Genomic DNA, 24,901 nt, shown 5'->3' with positions numbered 1-24,901 from the left:
ACAGTAAATGTGTTTTGTGTTTTACAAAATCACACCTACTCAAATCCACTCTGTTATTAGTGTCTCAAAACTCATTTGCACAGCACTTAAAAGCTGTGCAGGGGTATTCTGACTCAAGAACGTGTGTGGTTTGCAGGTAAATGGCACTTTATGTATCTAAGTGGTGGGGAAATCCACACAGCCTGAGTCTGAGGCTAACCTTGATATGGTTAGCAGCCCTCGCGCCTGCATTACAAATCTACCCAGCTGCAAACCTCAGCCGATGTCAGTGTAGCGTCAACGTGCCGCAGATAAACACCACAGGATGTTTGTACACTGTTAAAGTGTTTGGGAATGGAGGCATATCTCACCTGATGTGAAGACAAATAGAAGCTTCTACTTTACTGCTGAAACTCCTGATCGTGCAAAGCTGTAGTGGAAAATCACTGTCCTCTAATTAACTTGGATGAAAAAGCTGAGCTGTAACACATCAGTGCTGTTACATGCACAACTAAGTGTGTGGTCAGGCCCTTTTCAACTTGTAAAAGCTGTATTTTTACTTGTGACACTTCTTGGTCATCACCAGGTTGTTTCTTCATGAGCAGACACCTGTTAGCCTCGACCCGCCCGATCTGTGGCTATTATTGTTGTCAGGAAACAGATGTGAGTTCACACACTGGAAAGAAAGTCTGTTTGTGACTGTGGTCTTGTGTGTCTGCACGTTATGGCTGTGTGTGTGTGTGTGTGTGTGTGTGCGCGCGTGTGTGCAGGGTGTGGGCGGGTGGGTTTCGGAAAGTATGACTTGGCATTTCCTACACCCGGTTTCTGCCCCTGACTACGGGTTAAATGCACAGCCATGTCTGGCCATACCGAACTGCACCACACACGCACAGTGCACAAGAGGGCTGGTAGTGCACGTGAGTGTCCATGTGTGACTGTGAGATGACCTTGGTCAGCTGTGGTCAAACCCAGAGAGTTGGGTGGGAAGTGGTTTCATATAGTTTGGCATTTGATCAGCCTCTTGAAGTCGGGAAAAGACATGCACACGAGATCAAATGTGCAGAGACATTAGGCTCCGTGCACTGTCAGAGTAATGCAATATGATGTGAGGTTGTTCTGGGCATACAGACACACACACACACAATCATAGGATGAATTAAATGAATTAGTTCCAGATGATGAACAACATATAGACTGTGTTAATGGCATGCTCGTACAGATGGCTAACGCACATGTAGCACAAACACGCACAGATGAGCTCCAAAAACAGCCACCCTGGGAAACGGTGAATTCCCCAAACCACAGAGTGCATGAGAGGGTGAGGGGAGTCATGGGAAAGCAGAGTGCCTGCATGCAGTACCACTGAGTGAGTAGACTGGGCCAGAGCTAAAACAGACAGAGAGAAGAAAAGGACGAGAGAAAAAGAATAGACATCCTCATTTGGCGAGGGCGGATGACAGCATCTGATGGTTCAAAGGCTCATGAGTGAGATTTATCCACACACTGTGGTCGGTCAGCTGGCCGGACAGCCGAACAGACACGTAAGGCGAGGGAGGTCGATGACAGTTCTACTCCCCGCCTGACACAGTTTGGGAAAACCCAGATCAGAGGACAAAGTAGGTGTCAGGGCCTCCGAGGTCTGGGAACGCCTATGGCTCCACCAGACCCTGAGGCCCGGAGAAGTGGGGAGCTTGATAGGTGAGGAGGGTGAATGAGCAGGAAGGTGCAGTGCTTCTCCCTCTACATCAATGTAAGGAGAAGAGCTGTGAGTTCATTCTTCATGATGTGGGAAAACTACAGTGACCAGTGACTGGATGAGACTCAAGTGTTTGGAAAGTTTCAGCCAGTTTGGTGACGTCTGTGAAAAACTCCAAAGGTTACAAATCACGTCAAGCGCTCCTCTAACGTGTGGTCACTCCGATTGTTGTGCAAAATCTGTGTTGTGCAACGTTTCTAACCAATAAAATTCCTTTAATGCCTTCAACCAAAAGAATGGTTTCACTTTAGCCATTATGTAAACGAATGGTAATTCAAAAAAGAAAGGACATTAAAAACCACAGCGTCCTTAAAAATAATCACTGAAAGATGAGTAATTCATTTGTAGCCTTAATTGTTTGCAGCGAGACGATGCAATCTATCATGTCTCTTCTATCACGCCCCTGAACTTACTTTTAAAAATCAATCTGTCCAACCAGAAGCTGCTCTTTTGTGTGCAGGATGTTTATGTTTAGAGGTATATGTTTTCAGTTCCCTCCTTTTAACCCCTCCATCACACACACACACACACACACACACACACACACACACACACACACACACACACACACACACACACACACACACACACACACACACACACACACACACACACACACACACACACACACACACACACACACACATTATTTTTCATTTACCTCCATTTACGACTGGGAGAGCGAGGCGCGTCTTTCAAAATGATTACAAAGTTAGACAGGTGAGTAATAATGACAACTTTCTATTTATACGTTGCATATGCATTTCTGTTTGATGCATGTTTATACAGACTGCACATGCATACTTATTTAAAAAATATAATTATATAGTGAATACGTTTTTATGAATACTTTTGCCTTTGATTCTAATATCAGGTAATCTGCAGTGGAAATATGTTTCTAAGAAATCACAGTAACTTATGGTACTACAAGTATTAATGAAGGTTTCCGTAGTAATTAACTGTCCCGGTTTCACTCCAAGTTGTGAAAGTGAGAGCGAGAGCAGTGAATGTGAATCGTCCTCTGACTGTCCATCACTTACGTCTGGTTAACCACAGGTTTTACATGTGTCTATTGTGCTAACTTACTGAATTAAAACTTGATTTCATGTGTGAGTCATCTGAATAGCAATGTGTTAGGGGGGTAACTCAACGGGTTCCCTAATTACATTCGTCTCCGTGTTTCCTGGCACAAAATGACACGTCTCGCTTAAGTACAACTGAATTTATCTTCAGCTAAAGATGATGGCATTTTGATAATGGTTATTTTTTGTCAAATTTGACTTTAAATATATAATAAAGTAAGCTCTTCTATCTGTTTATATAACCAACTCTTTCACTCTTAGGAATAAAAGTGCTAACTAACCACCATGCACTGCTGTGCACCGTGTCTCTTTTTGTCTCAGTGTGCTTTTGCAGCCCAAAAAGTTCATCTTTCATTACAAGAATATGCGCTGGGCAAGGGGCCGGCATGAGACCTACCTCTGCTTCGTAGTGAAGAGGCGAGTGGGCCCAGACTCCATGACCTTTGACTTTGGACACCTCCGCAATCGCAGTGGCTGCCATGTAGAGGTAAATACTGTGGGTGAAAATCTGTGGAGCATATCCTGTAAGGTGGTCCTGTTACGGGGAGGGGCTGAAAATAACAAATGAAAGTAAAGAATAATTATACTCCCCATTATCTTCTCCGCTTTCTCCAAAGATGCTGTTTCTGCGCTACCTGGGAGTCCTGTGCCCTGGTCTGTGGGGGTGTGGAGCTGCTGGAGAGAAGAGGCTCAGTTACTCCATCACCTGGTTCTGCTCCTGGTCTCCCTGTGCCAACTGCTCCACCAGACTGGCCCAGTTACTCAGCCAGACGCCCAACCTCCGCCTCAGGATCTTCGTCTCACGCCTTTACTTCTGTGACTTGGAAGACAGTAAAGAAAGAGAGGGCCTGAGAATGCTGAAAAAAGCTGGAGTGCAGATCACAGTCATGACTTACAAAGGTGGAGGAATAAAGACAAACCAGATTGAACCAGCCAAATTCACTTAAAATGCAACTTTTCCTTCACTTTATGGATGTTGTCTGTGGCAATGTTTGTTTTCTTTCTCTCCAGACTACTTCTATTGCTGGCAAACCTTTGTGGCTCGTAGGCTGAGCAGCTTCAAGGCCTGGGACGAGCTGCACCAAAACTCTGTTCGCCTCACCAGAAAACTTCACCGTATCCTCGAGGTGGAAGAGTTACCATCCTGCATTTTTCTTTAGGTCAAATGAGTAATGATGCGCTTAAAATTCTAATGAGGTTTCTTATTTTCTTTCTCAGCCATTTGAAACAGAAGATTTCAGAGATGCCTTCAAACTGCTCGGCCTGTGAAACATACTTGACGTGACTTCCTGTTACCATGTGACCAAGTCTACTGTCGTGTCTATAGAGAAAACACATGGTCCATCACTACAACAACTAAACTGAGATTGTTTGTTTACTGAGAAAATTGTGGCAAGGCTTTTAACATTGGGCAGCTTCTGCTTGTAGTTTCTGTAGCATTATTGTCATGCGAAATAAAAAAATATACAATGAAATATTGTGTTACTGTTGATGTTCCATCACCACTGACGAGTAGCAGACTTCAATAACTTCACAAAGCATTGAATTACAGCCAGGTCCATCCCTTCACTATTTGCAGCGCATTCCTGTATTTTCTAGTGTTTCTAGCTCTCCTGGCCACCGTACCTAAGGGGTCATGTGGGGACAAAGAAAATCAAAAGCTTGCTGGAATATTTATATTTGCATGTTTTATCTCAAATCAAATGACTAATTTCATCTTTTGTAACAATTATAGCCAAAACATGCCATTTTTAACTGGTTTTAAAGCTGAATTTGATTCATGACTCGTGACCTCCCAATGGCTGCCATCACCTCACCCTGTCCTTCCAAACATGAAAGAGAACCTTTGTAAACCTTCAGTTGTCATAAAAACTCAAAAGATGTTTAGTTTGTCCAGTCTGGGCTACTGTAAAAAAAAAAACATGGCGGCCTCCGTAGAGAGGACCCACTCCTGATGTAAATATAAAGTATTTAAATATTAAAGGGGCCATTTTAGGGTAAAGAAACAATTTCTACAATTTTTTTTTACACACTAGTGTAAACAATGATTATTTTAGATTCATTTTCTGCCGATAGATCCTTTTCACCTAAATCTCACACACTGAACCAAGCGCATCACTGGATCTGCAGCCTGGTTGTGCGCGCGCACATCGAGTATTACGGTCTCGGGGCCGCTCACGCCGCACGGACGCGCCGCTCCCCGTCACCAGCAGCAGCAGCGGCCGCACACACACCGACTGAGTCAAGATGGCGACCGAGGGTCAGAGCGAGTACGAGTCCGTCCTCTGTGTCAAACCCGAAGTCAACGTCTACCGGATCCCACCGAGGGCATCGAACCGGGCCATCAGGTGAGGCTGCGGGCCGGGGGGTGCCGGTGGGAGGGCGGCCTGATGGGGGGGGGAGCGTCCTCGCCCAGCATCCGGGAGATGGGAGCCGTCATCCCGGCGACTTACCTCCCGAGCTCATCCCCTAATCACGCAGCCTCACGCGACGGGCTGCTCGTGAGCTGGAGGTTTTTACTGTGTTTACAAGGTCACGGTGGGAAACAGGCGAGTCACTGCGGGATGGGGGGGGGATGCACCTGCAGCTGCACCTGCACCACCGGGGCCGAGGATCCGCTGCATCCGCGTCACTGTCCCTGTGTTTACGTGCCTCCGTCCAATAGCACATCAGAGAGGACACCGTGTTAAATCCACGATATTTTACAGGGAATCTCCCTTTATTTTTTAACCGTAGAGTCTCATCGGCTGCAGGTAGAGATTCCCTTGCAGCTGCCTTGCTCAAGGGCCCTTCAGCAGGGTTGATGGTGCCTCGGGCCCAGAGGTGGACATGCACGCTCCAATTGGGAAAAACAGTATTGTTGTGGGTTATTTTTTTTTTGCTGCTGTGTGCTTTCCCCATTTTGTTTTGATGAAGTGACCATGATGCGGGAGATGTGTTTATTTGGCGTTGGGATTGTTTTGCCCTCCTCTCATTGGCTGCTCCGTCCTGCAGCTGCATGGGAGCGGACATCACTCAAACCAAACAGTAGCCCAGCCCCCCCCCCCCAGTCCCCCAGGACCAGACACACGATTGGTTAACCAGTGACCATATGTACAGTGGGTAAGGTCGATGATGTAATATTTCGGCCTCAGGTCTCGGTGGAAGGCCCGTCTGACGCGTTAGTCACGTTTTGTTCACTCAGGGGTAAGAGAACAGTGTGAGGACGAATCATAACAATCACACACACCGACACGCACATGCACGCAAACCATAAATTCCCCTTCCTGCTTCCTGTTTTTCTTGCCTCGCCATGTCCGCATCAATCCAAATAAGCTGCTGTCACCAACTCACCTACACCACACCGTCCCCCTGAATGCCATTTTGTGTGTGTGTGTGTGTTTTTTATATGTGTGTGTTTACGTGTGTGTCCCAGGGCTGCCGATTGGAAGCTGGATGCCCCCGACTGGACGGGACGCATGCGTGTGACGGCCCGCGGCAAACTGGCCTTCGTGAAACTGGAAGACAAAATCTCTGGTGAGAGGCGCAGAAAAGGACAGGGCCGTTGTTTACTGGCACTGCCGCTGTTGTAAATCATTTCACTGTGTAGTCTCCTCTGGTCGCCATCGCTCCCTCTCTCTGTTACTCATCTCTTCCAAGGTGACCCAGCCCACATCCAAGCATGCGATTCCTTTTTAAAGCAAGCGGGACGATCATCTCTCTCTCTCTGTCTCTGCTGGAGCATCGGGGACTGAACATGCTTGTTTTCCTGCGTAACCCTTATTTTTAATGGGATTCTCATATCGGAAGATTGATCCATTTTGCAGACTCCACCAAAAAACACACCATTTCTGCTCCTATTTTAAATCTTAAGCTGCAAATGTTTCTTCAGGATCCCAATTCCCTCAAAATAGATCAATCAAATATTAGTCTGTCTTTTCATGTGTTCTCCAGGGGAATTGTTTGCCCAGGCACCAGTGGAGGAGTTCCCTGGGATCACAGTGGAAACAGTCAGTGACTCAAGTCGTTATTTCGTGCTCCGCATCCAAGATGACAATGGTGGGTGAAGTGTTTGTTGCTCAGCCATAAATATTTTGTAATCTTTAGAGGATAGCGTGTTTGAATGGTTTGGTCCAGGGTCAGAGAAGCACCATCGTTTTGCTGAGCACCAAATCATGGGAAATGTTTATTGTAGTGGACATACTATCGTGAGAAACTGTTAGGATTGGTTTCTTCTTGTTTGTGCCACCATGCAGCTCTAACCCCTTGTTTGTCGTCTTCCTTTCAGGCCGCAGTGCATTCATAGGCATCGGATTTGGAGACCGAGGCGACGCCTTTGACTTTAACGTTGCACTTCAGGACCACTTTAAGTACGCAGCTGCTCCACAGCGTGTCGTGAATCACAACTCCTTCAGCAGTGTCTATGTATACTTTTATATCCATCTTTGATCTTTTTGCATGTCTGCACTTCTCCCTGGTTTGCTCCAGGTGGGTGAAACAGGAAGATGAGTTCACCAAGCAGGCGCAGGCTCCAGACACCACTCCCAAACTGGACCTGGGCTTCAAAGAGGGACAGACCATTACTCTCAATATTGGGGTGACTTTATTTCTATATAACCTAATGGTTGGACATTAGCGTGAAGTGTACCTTTGTCAAACTTTGTTGCTTTTGATGAGTGAACCTCCAAAGCTTTAACTAATGCAACCATGCTTATGGACAGTTGAGAATGAATTGATAATAAGGTTCTAAATTTGACTTGAAAAAACATTTTAGCATCTGTTGTATTCTATCCTAAGTGCTAACCCCACACACGCTCACCCACTTGTGTTTCTTATACTTTCTTCAGCAATCCAAAAAGAGGGACAGGTCTCGTCCGCAGAGTTCAGGCGGCTTCGGGCTCCTTCCACCTCCACCCGGGGGAAAGCTAGCACCACCCCCTGCATCGAGATCCACCAATCACAACACACAAGAGTCTGCAGGAGTAAGTGACATGGGTAGGTAATTATATCCCAAGAGAATGGAAACATGAAGGGGTCACGCACCTAATCACCGGCTGTCTAGTGCTCAGAAATAGTGAATACAAATTAAACAGGAGCTTTTGCAGGGGAGGTAGGAAACCAAAAGATTCCTGATAGCTTCTGACAAATAATACATGCGTGTCAAGATCACAGATCATCATCAGGATCATGTCAAATTGAAGTCATAGTTTTGCCCACACATCCATTGGTAAAAGACCTGAGTGCGCCGCTGGGAGTAGCTCAGCCCGGTCTTAACTCAGCGGTAAGCGTTAAACGTTATTACCCCAATATCTCACTGTTTTACTGCCATGTTTGAGCTGCAGGTTGTTGTAGCTTGAACCAACCGTGTCATTTACAGTGGGGCATGAAATGTGACCTGACTCTGGCACCTCAGAAGTCCTATTGAATGAAAGCTTGTTTACACGGTGAATATGAAGCAGAGGAAAAGTTACTTCTTTGATGAAACGTTTTATTTCCTTGGCCTCGTTGGGGTCAGTTGTAAAGCTGTTTCCGACGGAGCGATTGTAACCACAGTCTTTACAACAAAGGTGTTAGGAAGACCATGTCACATAGACTCCTGTTGTAAAACACAGTCCCAAACTTCCCTTTTAAAAAGACTGTTACCTCGTTTCTCTCTGGTCCTGTGCAGTAGAGATACTTTAACACATCATGTTGATTTATCTTCTTAAACTAAAAATGGTCGTATCTCTAGTGGTATCTAGCTGTGCACAGTGTTTCGGTTTTCTTTGCTGAGGTTTGTAGATGCATATCTGAGAGATTCCTGCAGCCATCTGAATACAAAGGAGGTGAATTTTGGTTCAATGCTCAAAGCATTGAAAAGCATTTACTAAATTCAGCAGCAATTTCTCTTTGCACGGATAACGTCCTGATTTCTGGATGTAACATGGGCTTTTTTTTACTGCCCAGCTAGATGTCGCAGAGGTAGTATATAAGATCCACAGGTTTTATATTTGGATTTTTTTCCAAATACATTTCTGACTTCAAATGAGGTGTTGAAAAGAGACATTTTCTTTATTAAACCTAAAAACGCTGCATTTGTTTATAAACGAATAGGAATAATAACTATTGCAGAGGTGGATTAATGTCTCTGTTTTGTTTTATTTTCTAACCACCAGGTTTCTTGCTAGACCTGGACTCCAGTAACTCCAACTCAACTTGGGTGGAGCCACCACCCAACCCGACCTCCACATCCAGCTCTGACTTGTGGGGAGACTTTGACTCCGTATCCCCGAAGTGAGGAGATATTCGCTCGTTTTCTCCCTCTAACTGTAACGCTCTGTAAATTTATGCAGCAGTTTTTGCAACTTCGTTTTCCCCCGTTATTTGGGGGCAACCCCTCTGTCCGTCTTTATTTCCATTCAGTTTCTCAAAGCCTTGGTTTAGCCTGAGATACACCCGGACCTCAAAGCACATTTAGACGATTGGTCACCTTGCAACAACTTCCATCGTCCTTGTTGGGGCTCGTCTCTCCTCGCTCTGTCTGTGTATTCAGTCTCGCTCTCTAGTTTCATTTAGATTTCTGCCTTTGCCCTTTTCCTAACAGTGTTTTATTTGCTCATTTCTATGGTAAAGTATACACAATAGAAATAAGATGAAGGGAGACATAATCAGAAAAAGATCTGATAATGAATACTAATAAAATACAATAATGAATGAATTTTATGTACAGAGATAATTTATTTTAAATGTATATATTGTCAGTAGTTGTAAGTATTGCCATTTGTGTCGTCAACTGTCTGTAGTGTAGCTTCTCATCAAGTCTCCCGCAGTGGGACTGACTATATGCACTGACTGACAGTCCGGCCTGTCCCGGTAGTTACTAATGTATAGTCCATATTAAAGGCAGGGAATTATCTAATAATAGACTTAGCTTATTGTGAAGTTTACCACTAAATGATTTTACTTGAAGGAAACCTGAGTGGACGTGCTCTCTAGCACTCTCTGGTGGGCCTGTCTGGAGAAGATGCAGCTTCTGATCATTTCACTGGCGACGGGTTTTGTGTGAAAGGTTTTATCTGTAAAATCAGCACAGAGAGACGGGGAAGTGGAGATGCCGGCTGCGACAGGGTCTTAGCGAAGGAAAAGGAGGCATCAAGTGCTTTTATCTTTTGCCTCAAGCTGGAACAGAGATGATTTAGTCCATGTTATGTCATCTCCCCTCGGCACAGCTGTTAAAGCTGTGACTGGTGAGTCATCTGTGTCACGACCTCTTTCCTCCTCAATGAATAGGTCTGTGTTTCAGCACTGCCCCGAAGGGCTTTACCTCCTTCATTCTCCATGAGAAGGGGAGCAGGTTGTAGAGCTCAAGCGCAGCATGCTGCTCTGTACAAACAAGATTTAACTTCAGCCCCCGTGTTCAGATCTAATGCTATTAACGCTTCTCTGATGCAGACAAATGCAACGTGGGACCAAGTCAGTCGGTGTTCGATGCCGTGTTTTGCTGTGATATTGTTGTGTATCAAGAGATTGGATCATGTTACACTGATATCACACCCACACACACGTGTTGTGACAGGTGTGCAGTGACCAGTGGTGTGATGATGGATGTTGACAGGAGCGCACAGAGAGTGTGTGAGTGCGAAGCCCTAACAGTGTTTGTCAGTGTTTGTTTACTGTTCAGATTATATGCATTTCTTCCAAACGTTATTTGTTATTCAAACTGTATATGTGTATGGAGATGTATATGGAATTGAATATGCAAAGAAAAACATAAAGGTATCACTTAATGACCATAACTTTTGTTTGTTGTTTTTATGTTTCCATGACGACCGGAGGCATTATGTTTGCTGGTCCGTGTGTCCCACTCTCGTGAAACACGATATCTCAGGAACGCCTTGAGGGAATTTCTTCAAATTGGGTACAAACGTGCAGTAAGACTCAAAGATGATCAGATTAGAATTTGGTGACTGATCGTGAAAGATCGAGGTCACTCTGACCTTACAAACATGTGTTTGGTCTTGTGAATGCAACATTTCAGCAACACCTTAAGGGAATTTCCTCAGTGGTGACCTGATTAGAGTTTGGTCAAGGTCAGTGTGACCCCAGAAAACCTGTTTCCCCTAATGAACACACTGATTTAAGTGCCTGGGACTCATGGGTTGAATTATTAGATTTGAGTGGTCAAAGGTCAAGGTCACTGTGTCCTCACAACATGTTTTTGTCCTCTCGAACATAAAATCTCACGTCTGCCTTTAAGGAATTTGTTCAAATCTTCACCAGCTGTCACTTGGACTCAAAGATGAACTGATTTCAGTGGCTCATGTGACTTTGGAAAAAAAATTATGTTGGCGGAAATTGCACTGGTGTACAGATGCACACAGTTGCAGGACAATACTTCTAATAATTTTTAAAATAGGAAAGAGTAATTAAACAAATAAACTAGTAAATCCAGTAGTAGTTATATTTTATTGGATACAACAGTGCACATAATACTTGATTGTCAACGAGTGCCCTACATTCCTCAACACAGTGGGTCTGTCTTTGTACCATGACTCAGTGCTGCTATAGGCCCATAACTACAGTACCTTAAATGGGTCGTAAACCATAGAAGACATGATCTGTGTCCAACAATACACAGATGAAACGAGCACACCTTCAATATTCACACACAATTAAAAGACTAATACATAAACATAGATGTGACTCAGCACATGTGTGTGTTAGTTTGTGCATGTGTGTGTGTGTGTGAGAGAGAGAGAGAGAGAGAGCGACCCCACAGGTGTTGAGCAGTGAATTTATGGTGTTATGGGCTGTTTTTATAACAACGCCCCTGGTTTGGGTCTCCAAGGGGCTCCATCCCCACCGGTGGTCACCTCGTCATCCCCCGCCTTGTTTGCCCAGGTTTTGGGGTTGCTACGGCGATTGCGACAGCGTTTCCTATGAGATGACCTCTCAAAGCGTCTGGGCCATCCGGACAACTCTCGGCACAGTTCAGCTGTAGAGTGCAAAAGACACGGAGAGATTTCTTATGAATGTACGATCGTGCACCCTGAGGCCACAGTGCTCGTCACGCATGGTGAGTCTCACCTTTCAGATACTCGTCCTGCTGGCACACGGTCCTCATGCAGATCTCTTTGTTGATGACGTACACACGAGGGAGGCTGCGTCACAAACAGGATAAAACATGAGTATTCTGCGTCTGACCTGGTGTCAAGTACGCTGACTGTAAACTTGTATGATTGATCTTTCCTTGTGGTTAAGTACTTTTACACAAGTACTGTACACAGTTACAATTGAGAGGCACTTGTACTCAAAGTGTTAATACATTTTCAACTTGTGATTTCGTATAAGAAACCGCATCATCCTATAAAATACGACATTTTTAAACTGACCAGCAATAGAGAGAGTAGATTCAACAATAACATTCCGATAGTGTATGTACAGTATGCATCAGTTACATGTGTCCCAGGAGAAAGAGAGGGTCGTCCACTAATTAGAAGGTCGGTGGTTCGATCCCTGGCACCTCCAAGTGTCCTTTGACAAGATACTCAGCCTTAAATTGCCTCTAATGCCTGTTTCTATAGTGAATGAATGATGTGTGTGTGTGTGTGTGTGAATGGGTGAATGTGACTTGTACTGTAAAGCAGTTTGAGTGATCGATAAGACTGAGAAAGCTCAATGTAAAAACAATAGCATCTGTATTAATAAAACGCTGGCAGGATCCATTTTTTTCTGCATATTGAATCGTTCTATTATTAACACATTAATACTAATATATTTGACATGAATACAATTGTATGCAATGGAGCATTTTCACATTCTGGTGCAGTATCTCCACATCATTTGAGCGAAGGGTCTGAGAATCAGAGAAATAGTCCCTGGTACGTAAGTGTCAGCACAGTGGGACAACACAGTCTTTATTGTGCTCTTATTAAAACAGCTGGAAACACCTTGATTAAATAAGAGTATACTGTATTTGTGTAAACGGAAAATCTGCAGATCACCTGTTGAAACAAAGACCACCAATGCATCTCTTGACGGGCTTGTGAACCGAGTACATCCTGGTGCATGGATACATCTCCTCCCTACAATCTGCAGAAACAGGAGATCCGTTAAAAATCATAACAGCAACACAAACCACAGCAAAATCCTGCACTGGAGTGTTTGTGCCAGGAGCTGGTGAGGGCCTCCTGAGAGGCAGCGCAGAGGTCACTCACTGGCTGGCAGGACGCCGCTGGGGGCCTCAGGGGGCACTAGAAACAAGCAGAGAAAACACACATGTTACCAGTGGCCCACGTCAATGACTCACAGACTGACACATGTCATATGCACCACAACTCGTCCCCCCGTCTAAACGTGCGACTGGTGCAGGAGCGGAGCATTACCAGACTGCTGGGCTCGGGCTACAGCTGTGAGCACTGTGGAACAGAAACCACATGAGGGGAGTGTTTCGCAGCACAAAAACAAACACGCAGCGACTCAACCGTAATTAAACAAGATGATTTGTGTGTTCTGTTTGGCGGCCGTTACCATGGAAACTGCAGAGGAGCAGGACCACTGGATGGCTGCCCATTCCTTCAACTTGTAAGGGGTGCGCTTTTACGAGCTGGAGGAAAGCGAGGAGGGAAAAGAGTCAGGATGATTTCACAGAGTGGAACTGTTCAATATTCTCTCGTTTGCTGTTTATGTTTCCTCTAATCCTCATGCATGTATAAATGCTCCCAACATTCCAGGTCACTGTAATGTTTTCCCTGCAGTTCTGCTCCAGCTAAGCACACAGAGAGCGCTGCTGTGTTTTGGGACAAGTTGTCATCGTGTATATAGAAGAGTGGCTGATGTCATGTAGCTGTGGAATAATATTTTCAACTGTACATTCTGGTAATTAGAGGTTTACATGGAGCGACTGGATTTAAAGTTTGCGACAAATCAGACACTTTGAAAACATTTGACTTTCTGCTCCTGGAAATGTGTTTTTCTTCCTCTCTCTTTCTCTCTCTCTCTCTCTCTCCTCTCTCTCTCTCTCTCTCTCTCTCTCCTTCCCTCTCTCCACTCCCACCCTGCATCATTCCTCTTGTGATGTGTCAGTGTAACTTTGGAGTCCAAGACGTGAGTTCTCCGAAAAGAATGTGTTTTTTTTTTGTGTGCCCTGTTTGAGCAGCCCCTCAAACCCCTCCTCTGTTACAGACGCACATTCTTCTCCAGCTTTCCTTTCATAGAACACATTACTGCAATCCAAGCGTACGATCATCACCAGCCAGTGCAAGCATGACAGCTTTGTCACAAGCAGCAATAATCCCAGAGTCATGCATTTGCAATTAGTGGGAAATGAAATGCTGGATTGTCCTGGTTTGGCTCTGTTGGTTTGTTTGTGAGAGTGGCATATTTCCCACTGCTCACTGAACTGGCTGAACTCTGCATACCACCACACATCACATCAGAATAAAAATTAAAAGTGACTGAAGTGCGTTCACGCTTACAATTCATTTTTGCATCTAATCTGTAGATAATTACCAGTAAAACAACTAGTCCCTCATGTCAAAATCAGGTGAAAACGAAATATAATATATAACTTGTACTCACAACTTGTGGTGTCGTCCACAACTCGTTTAGTTTTATGAATCTTTTGTCTTTTCCTCTTTCCCCTCCTTCCCTCTCTTCCTCCCTCCTCCTCCTCCTCCTCCTCCTCTTTCCCAGTACAAGTCCTCCTTCCGATCATCGTTTATTTGCTTTTTTTTTTTCTTCTGACCATGTCTGCTGAAACAACCTGATGTCCTTTAATCTGAATTTTTCTTTTCTCTTCACATGCACCTTTATATTTGAGCCGACATTTTATTAGACACCAGTTTCAGTGCATGTTAGTGTTTCAAAACATCATCCACAAAGAAGCATCATCCATTCTAAACCTTACAGGACTCTGCAAACACGTTTCAGTCAATGTAATCTTCAGTTCCATATATTAAGATAACAGCAACATCAGCAACAAAAAAGGTCAGAAAATCTGATATTGTATGAATATATTATTATAGTGTGTGAGTGTGTAATTTATAACCCTCACCAATTTAATCTTATATCCAACCACTCAACAGTGGGCCTCAAATGTGACTTCTGCACTACTTAATATAACCAGCAGGTGGGGCAGTGCACACAGAGACTGATCCGTATCCCCAACAGACACAGAGAAATTGACGGACTTTATCAATTCAATCAATATTAATCAATTGACTTGATTGGCTTTGGTTTGCTCTCAGGCTCCTGTAAGGTGAGTTAGACAAATATGAATCATTTCAGTGCTAATACAAATACATTGACCCAGGATTGATCTGCAGTAAGAGTTGTGGGTTTCACCTGGTTTCACCTCCCTCAGGCGTGTGTTGCACATCCTGAACATGAATGATTTGCATTCTTTACAGCGACTGTAGCTTTCTTTTGTCAAAATTGTTTCAAACTTTAAGCTATCAATTAAACGTTAGGTCATTAATTAAGCACAAAACATTATTTGGTTTCAGCAGCAAAGATATGAGGATTAACTTAATTGTTTTACTGATTATATTATGAACGATATATTATTTGACCTTAACAATTAATCAATTTAAGGAAAAAACACAAACATTAAAAAGAAAATCATCATTAGTTGCAACTGACGTTTAATTTATTGCTGAAGGAAAAAACGTTGTGTGGTCTATTGTGATTCTGAGAATGCATGTAATTGAGGTCATTGGTCAAAACATTAAAAAAAGATGAAGTATTCTTCTTGTGTCAGTGATTTTAGACTATTTCATATTAGTAGGTGCCCCCTTCAGTAAGATATTTGAATCTAACTTACGAAATAATCAACTTTAAACCGTTGAGTATTTGTCATCTACTACCCACAATTCCTTGATGATGACTTAACGTAAATGTCCTTCAAATATCCCAAGTATCCAATCTGTCTTGGATTGAAAGATGAAAGTGACCATCGGGGTCACAGGTCCCGACCCCTTGTTTCAGAGACTCTTTTTATTGGGCCTGTTCTAGATGACCTGGGGGGAACTTGACTCTTCATCGTCTTCCATGAACTTGACTAATATAAATATTGCAACACGTGCCCCTGAAGTCACACACAACAAAACTCTCACGGGCTCTCACCCTATGGTAAGCCTGGTCCGTTCAAGAGGGAGCCACTCATCATCCCCTTGACATATTGGGGCTACAGGGACACCGGAGTGAGTGTCTGCGGGGGGGCTCTAACAAGGTCGACTGGGCGAGGCCGATGACAGCTTGACAGATGGAGGCAATGCAAGCAAATGGGAGGAGGAAGAGGAGCCAAGAGGGCCGATCAATGCGGAGACATCAACCTGCCACTCTGCCCACACTGCAGTGGCATGAAGGGAAAGGGGAGATGACGGGGAAAGAGAAGGAGAACAAGAGTAAAGGGGGGATCAGGTGTTGGGGGAGACGGAAAGCGACGCCGAATCGTAACAAACATGCCAGATAGTAAACACATGATAATCTCTCAAGTTGTTTATTAGTTGGAAGGCTGCGCATGAGGCATTCCAACTGTGCACACACACTGTCTCCGACCTCCTTCTCACCCCATCGCATTCCTCCCTCCTTCGACTTCTCCGCATTTCAACCAGCTGATACATTTTGTCGTGTGCCGCCATGTTTCCTGTGCGCGAAAACAACACACACTCGCGCACACACACAGCACTAAACCAAACTCTCACATTAACACTTTGCAAATCCCAGAAAATGCCGTCTAATGACATATTTATAAATCAGATTCAGGGTCGGTCATCGGTGCTTCCTGCTGCGCAATAGCGATAATTCAAGGTTCTTCCAGTGAGCCTGTTAAAGCAATTAAAGTAGCTGAGCTTTAACAAGCTGCGGTGTGACAGAGGGAATTGGGGGTGCGGAGGAAATATTAGGCCAAGATGACCCAAGTGTTTGGCTTCTCTCTGGGGATACATTTCAGACATTTGGCCACACGCGCTCTTTATTTACTCCACCGTTGGCCATCAATCCAGCTCTCATATCAGTGTCTGCGTTTGCAGCCATCGTTCTCCTGACCCGTGAAATCTTTTACCAGATATCAGGCTTAATATCTGATATCGTTTTCCAGCTTCGTTTTTTTACCTGTTGTAGAAGATTAAGCTTTCAATCATGTCATGTCATGAAGAAATAAATAAAAGGTAACTGTGAGGCATCATATAGGATTTCAACTCAGAAGATGTTTGAAAGAAGGAAAGGGGCGATCCTTACAAAGTTTGACCTTTTGGGCTAAAGTGAGTTTCATTCAATGCTGGTAGCATGAAATCTGAATCTTGCTGACGAATCTAAATCTAAGCTCCTCGAGTTGCAAGATCAGAGGGTGTTTATTAATCTTCGCAAATGCTCAAAGGCCCAAGCATCGTTGATTTGAAAGTAGTTTCTAAACCCATGATGATAAGTGTGAAAAGGACGATCAGTGCACATGTATAGCTGTCCTCGTTTCTCCTGTTTTCATCATCCCCGCTCTCTGTCCTCATGGACCTTCAGCAGATTTGCACCTCAACCAGCAACTTTGTGTTGGCACTCTATTGTCTGTGGTCCACACCATGTGTTTCCATTTGTCAGGCTGTGGTCCTCCATTAACTCCCTGTCCGAATGTCACATGAGCCCGTTCCCTCTGTTGCCCGGAAAATAGCCTCTCACGTGGTCGTTACTACAGGAGATATGACATGTTTTAATGTAAACACACTGAAGACGACTGGTGATTCCTGCTTTGTGGTGGTGTTGACCTCCAGAGGAAAGAGGTCCTGAGATTGAGGGAATGAAAGATAGACATCACAAAGCAGATGTAAGGTGAAAGGGAACAGCAAAGGCTCAAGTGGCATGACCAGAGAAAGGGAAAAGTCATCAGCAAAGGGCCACAGATAAAAAGAGGGAGCAGAGACGAGGTAAGATGGGTCACAGTGTTCCATCCGACTGCGGCAGGCGCCAAGGCAGCCTGACTTTTGCATTTGGAGGCCTGTGGAGTGCAGATAGTCCCGGAGAGGTGATGATGTGCGTGGTTTGCAAATAGATGGACCTGGGCTCTATTTATAAGTCCATCTGGAGTGGTCCTTAGCAGGGGTTAGCAAAGACCCCACTGACATATACACACACTCACACTGAGCATTAGCAGCTCGCTACCAACAGGGATCCCCTCCAAATTGAAACTTAGACATTGTGCATGCTGTGAAAGTTAATCTGAGGATTCATTTTTGTGTCAGGCCTTTTTTGCATTAATTTATGATGGTGGAACTGGGCTCAACCAGATGCTACCGTAGCATGAAGTGGCCATTGGGTCATACCAGTGCATTCTTCTGGGGACACTGCGCACGGGAACGCAGGTGATTTTTCATACAGGTATTGTCCTCGGAGACAGATGTAGGACGACTGACGTCCTGAGCCGTATTGAGGTCACTGAGTGTAGATTTCACGTGAGGTTTGTGTCACTGTCAACACGTCAATCACTCATGTTTAAATACAGTGTCGTGTGTTTTAATACAGTTTGTTGAGCTGCACAAGCATCCACAGGAAGTAGAGGAGAATATCACGTCTGCTGCGGCTGCAGGTAAAACACCTGAGCCCTGCATCGTGCAGATGTGTCAGCAGGGCACGCTGGCACAGTATCACTGACAGGATGTATTGTTCAGTCCAATTATAGATGTGCTTCGTCTGTTCTGCTGCACCTGTTGCTTCACCGCGTCAGAGATGTCCCTTCTTTCCACAGCTAGAGCTTCCCAAGGTCTCTATTTAAAGGTTTTATAAGTTGTTATTATCAATACGTAATTGATTTTTGATTTAATTATCTAGTGTCTGGTTTAGAACCCATACGTTTATCCTTAATTGAGGCACATGGTTTTTACAATTAACAATGTTTGTATGTGACTGATTAAGTTTGTCGGCACGTGTCCTTCCATTTTACAAATGTTAAATAAAAAGACATAAACATTAACCTAAAGTATTTCATTCAGATGTGGCCTCTCCAACCACTACTTTACTTTATCTTTAAATATAATCCCTTTAGAGGTTACATTTTTCGGTATATTTAAATACTGTAACTTCTGATCCCTGTATCAGTACTACTATTGTTTTCCATCAGTAATAACAAACAGATTTCTTCACATTGTCGTACATTTTGCACTCATTTGTGTGGAATGAAACAACTTTGTAGTTTTGTGTTCAATGAATAAAACCTCCTTAACTTATTCACTAATTGGTAAATGTGTAAATGTCACAAGAAGCTAATGTTAAGTTAATGTAAGTTTCACTTTATTCAGATCAACAATACCAAAACATATTCTATAGATAATATAATACATCTCAGAGTTTCTTCTATGATTTATAGACTCATTAAGACACACATTAATACAGACCACACACACACACACACACACACACACACACACACACACACACACACACACACACACACACACACACACACAGAGAGAGAGAGACACTGGAATATATACAACAAACAAAGTTGTAACTTAAGCAAAGATATTTATAAAAATATGAAAAATACCGAACCTTATCATGTACAAATTCGACTGGAGTAAAATGTATATTTACACACAGAAATACTCATTGTAAGAAAAGTTACATCCATTATACATTTGTCTTTATAAAGTTTATCTCTCCCCTTTTCCCTCCCTCAGCAGTTCTTCCTCCACTCCACCTGCCTCTTGGATTCTTCTGGCCTCCTTCTCTGCCTCCTCTGCTTTCGTCCTCTCCGCCCTCTCTGTCTCTTTCAGCCACGGCCCTCCCAGGTAGCTCAGGATCTCCTCCGGGCTGCCGCGCTGTTTGGGCTCGGGGTGGAGCAGCTCCTTGAAAAGAGTCATCACAAGTGGACTGAGGCCCCCAAACTGTGACGGAGGAGGGTTGTCTCTTTGGTTTTTCTCCATGATGATGTAACTGTCTTTTTCCTCCTCGCCCCTCCACTCAATGTCTCTAACCGCCTCATTTTCCGCCTCATGGACAAACCACTCCTTGTACCTGCGGTATCCACGGTCATCGTGGGTGCTCTCCTCCCAGGGGAAGCAGCCGGTTAAGAGGCAGTAGACGAGGATGCCGAGGGCCCAGCTGTCGATGCAGGGCTCCACTGTTACCCAAATGTCCTCCATCTCGTCCTCAGTCCCTTCGCTCAGCCGCCTCTCCATCTCCTTCTCGGCCTCCTTACCTGGCTCCACCTCAGGAGTGCAGAAGGGCGAGTCGTACCAGACAGCTCGAACTGTGGTCCCGATGGCCCGGGCCAGGCCGAAGTCACCCAGTTTGACCCAGCGACAGGAGCTGTCACACAGAAAGATGTTCTCGGGTTTGATGTCCCGGTGGACGAAGCCCAGGGAGTGGAGGTGTGTAACAGCACCGCTCAGCTGGGCCATCACCCTCTGGACACACTCTTCATCCACTCCGAGCTAGAACAGAGACAGTCTGGATCAGCCAAGAACCGAAAACGTGCTTTTCATCACTTAGTACAACTTGGTGGAGTCTGGTTTGCACACTTCATCGTTGGCACAAAGACAAATCAACTGTGCGTCACCACACTTGTTGGTGATGCTTATTTCCCATGCTCCCTCTTCATTCAGTGAGACCAGGGTGGCCTTACTCTTATCACTGCTCTATTATGTTACTGGCAGGGACACAAACGCAGAAGAGGGCTGAGCTGGAAACTGTTATCAAGCACGTCTCAGGTTTTTTGCTGACGGAAACGAAAGCTCAAAACGACTGGATCAGCAGTTACAGTTTCCACGAACATTCTGTCGATGAAAGCCACACTGAAGACAAAGCCTCAGATGGTCGCGGCTCCATATTTGGTCTGTCAATCTACAACCTGGACGTCTATGTTACTTATGTCTTTAGCTGCCTTTTTTATTTTCAAAGGGAACATTTCAGAGAAGGAATCGTTATGTTTTTAAAAGTACATAAGGTCAAAGTTAGGGACTATTTGTGGTTTTGGTTAAAGGATGATTACGTAAACAACTCCTTCCTCCAAAAAACAGCAGGACTTTCCAATATTTCAGTGCTGTGATGTAACACTTGAAAAGATTTCACATGCTTTAGAGGCCACAGGAGGATGTTGTCTCTGAAAGTACACTTGACTTCATGTATTTAAATTACACATGAAATTTGCATGTAACTTTATGACATTACTTCAATGTAAATGGTTACATTAATGAAGTGTTTTCTATCATGTTTATGTATATATTTATGTATAAGTTATATGTCAAGTTATTTGATTTAATAAATAACATTCAATCTATGTAAAAATATATGTCATTGAAATAAAGTCACAGTTTTTGGCTTAATCATTTTTTTGAGGGTATCGTTGGAAAAATAAATGATTTAAGTTCTCATTGAACATTTTGCTGAAACATAAAATGTGACTGGCAGCACATTTCCTTACAAACATATCTGCCGTTGTGCATTAGGATCTAAATGTGAACTTCTAGGAGACAGTGCTGCGACCCAACCTACGTTGTAACATTATTCAAACTTTTGTTCGCTGAAACTCGAGGAAATATCCTCTATGACCTCGTCATGCAGGGAGTCAACAACTCATTTCACGCCACAAACCAGCGGCTTAACTGACCTCTGACACGATCACACTGTAGAGGTCACCGTACAGTCCGGCTTGCTGAGCAAACACGTAGTAGGTCGGCGTGGAGAAGAAGATCCCAAGAGCCCGGGTCAGAGAAGGATGGGTGCAGTAAGAGAGCGAGAGGTTGTATTCACGCAGGAAAGAGTAGAGGGTGGTGGACTGACGAGGGAAGAACTTCAGAGCCATAGGAGTTCCTGAGAGGAGTGAAGAAGAACAAGATGTGGTGAGTGAAAGAATATCGAATACGCTTGAGTCAACGGAAAGGAAAGAAAAAGAAAAGCTGTCATCGCTAGAGGAATGCGAGTGTTGTCCATCATTGACACTGTGAACAAATATAACTTCCCCTTTGGGAAAGACTGTTTCACAGCTATACCCCAGTCGCAGCAACTCTATCCCGGAGAATGTACTAAAGCCCTTCATTACAGCCACAGGAGTGTAAAAGGTTAAGAGAACAATATCAAAAGACAGATCTGTCCACACATTTCTGCTGGGCTGAGCCCACACAACACTGCATTTAGAAAGAAACATGAGCTAAGCGGAGTTTTGAAATTTCACTTATTAAGGCCGTGTGAGTGGAGGGGTCGTAATCAAGGAATTATCATCAGGAGGTTTGAAAGGAAACCTCTCAACACGCTCACAGGCTTGAGACGTAGAAAGAGTTTAACCTGTCACGACCTTTGACCTTGACTCTTGCACTGACCTCTCTTTTTGTGTACCGCCAAAATGACCTTTCCATAGGATCCCTCTCCCAGGAGCTTGACCACCTTGTAGTGTTCTGATACTTTCAGACTGGCAATGGACTGCGCCGACAGGAAGCAAAGTTCATCAAGTTCCTGAGCTGCTGCACTCTGAGGAGCAAACACACACACACACACACACATTCATATTCAGTGTCTACCCAAGATGATTGGTTGAGTGGCGTCAAGAGAAAGAAGATCCACAGCTCGAGCGACATGTGATGATGTTATGATCGATACCTTCACAGAATGAATCTGAATCCAAGGCTCCACTTACTGATGTGTTATCTGAACCTGCACCATGGCTCATTGCCTAATGAGAACCTTTCAGCAAAATATCTCTTATGTCTCATTAGTTGGAATAGTGATGTGCAACAAACTCTCATGAGGCTCTGTGGGATTTCATTGTCTTCTGAAAGCTAAATAATTTGTGCTAACATAGAATGAAATAATCTATCTCAACCTGCATTTAGCAGAAATTCGTGGAACATCCTGGGTGACGCTATCACCTGACCTTTTTCCTGTGGACAGGACAAACCTCAGATGTCAACATGATGTGTGATGGGAACATTTGGTGCTGTCATTCATTCTTCACCGTCAATCTCTGTTTTGTGAAATCACATCCATGAAGACTCGCTTTGAAGTATATCCCCCCCTCCACATGCCCCGGCAAATTAAGAAGGGTGTAAACAGTTACGACACGCGGCTTTACGCAAAACCTAAAGCAATTTGCAGGAGGATGATATATTTTTACTTTTGACCTTACGCGGTTGCATAACTGAGCTTAATTAGATTACCTCTGTTACGCTCTTGCAAACAATTGTGACACCTCTTATCATTCCACTAATCAAATTATGGATGATAAACGCGACTATGGTCATCAACATTTGTTCCTATGGCGTAGAAGTTACTTTAAATCATTTCTTTCGTGCACCGTTTGACTGATGCCTATTTAAAACACAGCTCCTTCAACATCCATGGTGAATAGAGTGATGCTGCAGGTGCAACAATACGCCCCAGTTCTTTTTAATCTGCAAAAGGGTAATTTTACAATCTGCAGATGAAGTGAAACTAAAACTGAAGACATGAAATGAAATGAATTAACTTACGCACATTGATAAAAATCGGATACATTAATAATAATTTACTTTATAACATTTCATACAAACCACTACAGTGAAAAGTGCATATAATGTACATACTCATTCTGACCTGCCTGTTGCTGAAACAACTGAATTCCCCTGGTGTGTGGATCAGTAAAGTTTTATCTTATCTTATCTTATCTTATCTTATAATGATACACTAGAATAGAAACTAGATATAAACTATGGAATAGAGATATGTTGTGTGTTTTAGCTCAAAGCACAGAGTTAAAATGCTGCATTTAAATCTGACCCACAGAGTAGTTTCATGGCTTGTGGTTATCATATCACTACATTCTCCAGCTGCCATTCATTCCATATAAATATAATTTATGACATTCTGCACATTTCCCGCAGCTGGAGATTTGATATAGGTCACAGTTAAGGTTTGATTTAGTTGCTCTAACTCATAAATCATCACACGCGCACCTAAAACATTTGCTGCACGCGGAGCATCCTGATATTTGTCATGTGCTTGCCAGATGAGATGATTATTAATTAAACCCAATTGGCCCTTGGCGCGAAGCTGGAGCGATGTGAGATTTCAAGAAGCAGCTAACTTCGTTAACAAATTTGAAGTCTGGTAGAAGTGCTAGAAGTTTACAAGCTGATAATCCTCTCAAAGCGTTGTCTGTCGAACCTCGACACTCTCAGGGAAATGCAGTAAAAACCCATGAATGAATATTTGCCATACCTGCTTGTCATCACATCATACAGCTGCAAAAACACTATGGTAATAGTAGATTAGTGTGGCATAGATTAGTAGACCCACAAGCATTTGTATTTACTAAGTGATTGTTGCATTTGCGTGTTTTGAATCAGTTGCTTTTGTTGTGTTGGTTTTCTGCAGCAGAATGTGACACTTTTGGAACATTTTGAATATGACTTGTCATGCAGCATGTGCATGTAAAGATTTGCACAATACTCACTGTCATTTTCTGGTCAGCTGGTTGATCTCTGGTCACTTTGTCTTGACTCTTTTCAGCATATAAGGAAACTTTAACTCCTAGAAAAGCTGCTGTCGGTGTCACTAGTGGCCGTTTTGTGCTGGAGCTCTATTGTGTGTCCTTGAGTTCAAAGATAAAGGAGAAACCCTGTTGATGTTTTGTTGCCTTTGCTCCGAGGGTCCGTGCAGCACCAGTGCAGCTTTATAGAGGAGGGTCATTAATGTTTGCTGCAGACCTGGATATTGACTGTGTGCTTCTCCCCAAGAGACACACACTCAACTCTCCCTCCCTCTCTCCCTCTCTCCCTCTCTCTCTCTCTCTCTCTTTTCCTACTCTTGTGCCAACTCCCTCTTACAGCCTCTCGCCTGCCTGCTATGCTGGCAAATACGCGTGAACCAGCTACAAGGTATTTCACCCCCACGGACCACCCCCTCCACACCACCACCGCAGCCTCACCCCCATCCACTCCCTGTGTGCTCCATCTCCTCCCCCTCTCTCCCCTCTCTCCCCTCTCTGGCCATCCCACAGTTCCCAGTCTGTCAGAAAGCCTGACCACATTAACCCATCACTCGTCTGCCTCCCCCTCTCTCCTCAGCTGTCACTCACTTTGTGCCCAAGTACACCCCCCACGCACACCTCTCCTCCTCCCTCTTCTCTTTCCATTTCTTTCTCTCTCTCTCTCTCTTTTCTCAC

The 24,901-nt window shown here is 44.0% G+C and overlaps 4 protein-coding genes across 5 annotated transcripts; 2 read left to right on the top strand and 2 right to left on the bottom strand.

Annotated features, from left to right (window-relative positions):
- Positions 1-3,106: 3,106 nt before the first annotated feature.
- On the top strand, positions 3,107-4,224 carry aicda (activation-induced cytidine deaminase; the record flags this gene model as incomplete). The annotated part of the gene is made up of 4 exons (XM_035162769.2): positions 3,107-3,304; positions 3,435-3,717; positions 3,829-3,944; positions 4,036-4,224. Coding segments are annotated over 4 exons (648 nt in total), but the record flags the coding sequence as incomplete, so codon positions are not given.
- A 749-nt stretch (positions 4,225-4,973) lies between these two features.
- LOC118113232 (adaptin ear-binding coat-associated protein 1) lies at positions 4,974-10,571 on the top strand. Of its 2 annotated transcripts, none has more exons than XM_035162745.2 (7): positions 4,974-5,165; positions 6,233-6,333; positions 6,751-6,855; positions 7,085-7,166; positions 7,285-7,393; positions 7,644-7,778; positions 8,952-10,571. In XM_035162745.2, exons 1-7 carry the CDS (start codon positions 5,065-5,067, stop codon positions 8,961-8,963), a joined length of 645 nt encoding a protein of 214 aa, XP_035018636.1. In that variant the 5' UTR covers positions 4,974-5,064; the 3' UTR covers positions 8,964-10,571. The 2 variants fall into 2 exon arrangements, with proteins under 2 accessions (XP_035018636.1, XP_035018635.1); XM_035162744.2 differs by having other exon boundaries at positions 4,978-5,165; positions 7,644-7,791.
- A 651-nt stretch (positions 10,572-11,222) lies between these two features.
- Positions 11,223-14,452, bottom strand: mfap5 (microfibril associated protein 5). Its single transcript, XM_035162777.1, has 7 exons — positions 14,356-14,452; positions 13,306-13,381; positions 13,161-13,193; positions 12,993-13,028; positions 12,780-12,867; positions 11,863-11,936; positions 11,223-11,770 (listed from the first exon to the last, which is right to left on the bottom strand). The coding sequence occupies exons 2-7, from the start codon at positions 13,346-13,348 to the stop codon at positions 11,592-11,594; spliced, it is 453 nt and encodes a 150-aa protein (XP_035018668.1). The 5' UTR covers positions 13,349-13,381; positions 14,356-14,452; the 3' UTR covers positions 11,223-11,591.
- Positions 14,453-19,036: 4,584 nt separating this feature from the next.
- On the bottom strand, positions 19,037-24,530 carry sbk3 (SH3 domain binding kinase family, member 3). Its single transcript, XM_035162720.2, has 4 exons — positions 24,191-24,530; positions 22,083-22,230; positions 21,374-21,576; positions 19,037-20,198 (listed from the first exon to the last, which is right to left on the bottom strand). Exons 1-4 carry the CDS (start codon positions 24,194-24,196, stop codon positions 19,416-19,418), a joined length of 1,140 nt encoding a protein of 379 aa, XP_035018611.1. The 5' UTR covers positions 24,197-24,530; the 3' UTR covers positions 19,037-19,415.
- Positions 24,531-24,901: the final 371 nt, after the last annotated feature.

This window comes from Hippoglossus stenolepis, chromosome 8, assembly GCF_022539355.2.
Source record: "Hippoglossus stenolepis isolate QCI-W04-F060 chromosome 8, HSTE1.2, whole genome shotgun sequence".
NCBI classification, from domain to species: domain Eukaryota; kingdom Metazoa; phylum Chordata; class Actinopteri; order Pleuronectiformes; family Pleuronectidae; genus Hippoglossus; species Hippoglossus stenolepis.
This window is presented reverse-complemented; position numbering and strand designations above follow the sequence as displayed.

Excerpts from the sequence above, each read along its gene's own strand:
- LOC118113232 (XM_035162744.2), top strand. The coding sequence starts at position 5,065 with ATGGCGACCGAGGGTCAGAGCGAGTACGAGTCCGTCCTCTGTGTCAAA. Across the intron at positions 5,166-6,232 it reads GCATCGAACCGGGCCATCAG|GGCTGCCGATTGGAAGCTGG; the intron begins GTGAGGCTGCGG and ends TGTGTGTCCCAG. Across the intron at positions 6,856-7,084 it reads CCGCATCCAAGATGACAATG|GCCGCAGTGCATTCATAGGC; the intron begins GTGGGTGAAGTG and ends TCTTCCTTTCAG.
- mfap5 (XM_035162777.1), bottom strand. The coding sequence starts at position 13,348 with ATGGGCAGCCATCCAGTGGTCCTGCTCCTCTGCAGTTTCCATG. Across the intron at positions 13,194-13,305 it reads GCTCCTCTGCAGTTTCCATG|TGCTCACAGCTGTAGCCCGA; the intron begins GTAACGGCCGCC and ends TCTGTTCCACAG. Across the intron at positions 13,029-13,160 it reads AGCCCGAGCCCAGCAGTCTG|TGCCCCCTGAGGCCCCCAGC; the intron begins GTAATGCTCCGC and ends GCTTGTTTCTAG.
- sbk3 (XM_035162720.2), bottom strand. Across the intron at positions 21,577-22,082 it reads GGCGGTACACAAAAAGAGAG|GAACTCCTATGGCTCTGAAG; the intron begins GTCAGTGCAAGA and ends CACTCCTCTCAG. Across the intron at positions 20,199-21,373 it reads ACAGTGTGATCGTGTCAGAG|CTCGGAGTGGATGAAGAGTG; the intron begins GTCAGTTAAGCC and ends TCTCTGTTCTAG.